The following is a 3,084-nucleotide window of genomic DNA, read 5'->3' as shown; positions in this document are numbered from 1 at the left end:
TTAAAACTATAGGCTCCACTTCCAAGGCAGTTCCTTGAACTTGGCATTTTAAATAAATTGCAATTTACGTATAAAACCATTTTTTATTTATTTTTATTTAGTACCATTGCAAAGACAATCTCTATTTATTCAACATATATAATGAATGTGAGTATTAGGTCAACGTCATGTATTTTGGTGTCTGCAAAAGTAAGTGACAGCACTTCCAAATCCTTTTCTGTAGAATGACCCAAATGCACGTTTTGTTCAGCCGCATGTCTACCCTACTTTATAATTTTCGAATCATAAATCTAATCGATAGATTATAAAAGGGTTTTAGGATGCGTCAGTGCACCACTAGAAGCCAACTCCATCGATCAAGCTGGCTGAACGTTCACTCCCTCTTCTTCTCATGCTCCCTGTCACTCTCCTTTAACTCCTCCGGTGACTTTCTTTTATTTGAAGATTGTTTTTTGCCCGGCTACCGCTGTTATTAAAAACATTTTGGCGAATGGTTAGGTGGCGCGATAGTCTGTAGTGAAGGAGCGCGGTCCCGCTCACGGGAGCCTGCTCGCTCTGCGCTCCTCAGCAAACAGCCGTTTGCTTTTCCTCCAACAACGACAACCGACTCACGGAACGCTATGTTGTAGCGTTGATAAATGAAACAATTGAACTAAATTGCTAGTCAAAATACCACAGGACTTTTTTTTTAAAGCAATATTTTTAGTGGCCCGAGCGGGCAAGTGGAAAGTACGTTATGCATGGCCCGGGGTGTCTAATAGTGCTTCCGGCCAGCGGGCCATTTATAATGTCGAGCCCTGCTCAAGACTGTAACCTCTTCACATTCTGTTGAAATAGTCAATTACTAGCCTTATCTCACACATTGCTGTTTTGAATCTCTATATGGTGGATGACAGTTGAACTGCAATGATGTACATGTATGCCATCTGCTGGAAGAAGACGTATCGCTCTGTTGGCGTTTGTTTAGACAACAAAAAACAGAATGAAGCTCTCATTTCATCAACAATCTTGAGTACAGACACCGTCCTGCAGAGAGCACACACCCAACAAGCACGTTGTTGGTCTTAGCATCACTTTACAAAACGGTAGATTAAGACACTAAGACTAACTGGTCCCTTGTAAAGGGTGAGTCCCACCTTAAATGAGCAGTGTAGTGATCAGCAGGCGAAAGGCAGGACACGGGAACTTGGTCCTGAGGAGATCTAACGATTATTAAACAAGAAATAGTCGAGTCAAGGGGTCGAAGAAATGAACATTTGTGATTATTAGCGAATCGGTTGTAGGTGGGTTGAAAACAGGCTTAGGGAGTAACGTATTACATGTAACGGCATTAGGTCATCAGAATACAAAATAGACAAATGTATTCCCTTACCAACACACTTGGTCTTTATAAACGATTACGCCATTTAAATCTTTTGTCACAAACTTTGCAGATCTATTTTTCCTCTCCTGTGTGGATTCTCATGTGTGACTTTAAACTTCCACTATGTGAAAAAGCTTTCTTACAGACTGAGCAGCTGAATGGTTTCTCTGCTGTGTGGATTCTCATGTGTATCTTTAAACTTCCACTATGTGAAAAAGCTTTCTTACAGACTGTACAGGTGAATGGTTTCTCTCCTGTGTGGATTCTCATGTGTATCTTTAAACTTCCACTATGTGAAAAAGCTTTCTTACAGACTGTACAGGTGAATGGTTTCTCTGCTGTGTGGATTCTCATGTGTTTCTTTAAACTTCCACTATGTGAAAAAGCTTTCTTACAGACTGTACAGGTGAATGGTTTCTCTCCTGTGTGGATTCTCATGTGTTCCTTTAAACTTCCTCTATGTGAAAAAGCTTTCTTACAGACTGTACAGGTGAATGGTATCTCTCCTGTGTGGATTATCATGTGATCCTTTAAACTTCCACTCTGTGAAAAAGCTTTCTTACAGACTGTACAGGTGAATGGTTTCTCTCCTGTGTGGATTCTCATGTGTATCTTTAAATATCCACTCTGTGAAAAACCTTTCTCACAGACTGAGCAGCTGTGTGGTTTCTCTCCTGTGTGGATTCTCATGTGTATCTTTAAACTTCCACTATGTGAAAAACCATTCTTACAGACTGAGCAGCTGAATGGTTTCTTTTTAGCACTACGTTGTGGACCACTGACAGATTCATGTCTATTTTTCAGTGAGTTTGAGCCTGATGCAGGTTCTCTGGTCTCTTTCCAATCAGCACTGTCTTCAGTGTCAGGTTCAGAGGAGTCTCCAGTGTCAGGTTCAGAAGAGTCTCCAGTGTCAGGTTCAGAAGAGTCTCCAGCGTCAGGTTCAGAAGAGTCTCCAGCGTCAGGTTCAGAAGAGTCTCCAGTGTGGTCCTCAGTCTTTGTTGCAAACTGCTCTCTGGATCTGAGTTCCTGGCTGGTTCTGGTCCTCGACAGTCATCTCCATCAGCTTCTGTTTCCATGTGTTCAGTTTGTCTTCGATGAGGCTGAGAGGACTGAGGTTTCTCTTCATCATCTTCACTCTTCACAGGGTCAGGAGTGAAAGTGGACTTGGTGATATCAGCCTCCTCCAGCTCCTGAAGCTGCTCTCCCTCCTGTTCCTGCTTAATGTGTGAGTGGGGCTCTGGGTCCTCCTGGTCCAGACTGGTGCTCCACTCCTGCTGGTCAGGGAGAAGCTCTTTTTTAACCACCACCAGCTGCTGGACGTCTGCAGGAAACAGGAAACACAGTCAGAACAAACTGTTAAGTGTTAGCATTTAAAAACCTCATCACCATTACAATGGGAGACATTTTGCAGCCCTAATGAATGCCTTTGTTTTTATATTTTCACATTATCTTTCTTAGTCCCACCTATTGTGTATTTTTGTTGGCTCAAGTCACCTCATGTAGCCCAGCCCCTTTCCACTTCCAGTTCAAAATGTAAAAGGGTTTTTTCTTCTGGCGTAGCACTAGCCGCAATGTGAACAATGAATTGTATTTGGGATCGTTCACAGATACACTACGCCTACAGTATAGAATGAAAATACTGTTACAAATTAAAATCCTGCATTCAAACCTTATTTAAGTAAAAGTATTGCAAGTATTAACAGAACATTGACGGCACCTTC

General features: G+C 42.0%; 1 protein-coding gene across 1 annotated transcript; it reads right to left on the bottom strand.

The window, feature by feature from the left end:
- Window positions 1-1,240: 1,240 nt before the first annotated feature.
- LOC117536399 (gastrula zinc finger protein XlCGF57.1-like) lies at window positions 1,241-2,128 on the bottom strand (the record flags this gene model as incomplete). The annotated part of the gene is made up of 1 exon (XM_034201245.1): window positions 1,241-2,128. A coding segment is annotated over one exon (693 nt), but the record flags the coding sequence as incomplete, so codon positions are not given.
- Between the last annotated feature and the right edge of the window lie 956 nt (window positions 2,129-3,084).

This window comes from Gymnodraco acuticeps, unplaced genomic scaffold (assembly GCF_902827175.1).
Source record: "Gymnodraco acuticeps unplaced genomic scaffold, fGymAcu1.1, whole genome shotgun sequence".
In the NCBI taxonomy this organism is placed as follows: domain Eukaryota; kingdom Metazoa; phylum Chordata; class Actinopteri; order Perciformes; family Bathydraconidae; genus Gymnodraco; species Gymnodraco acuticeps.
This window is presented reverse-complemented; position numbering and strand designations above follow the sequence as displayed.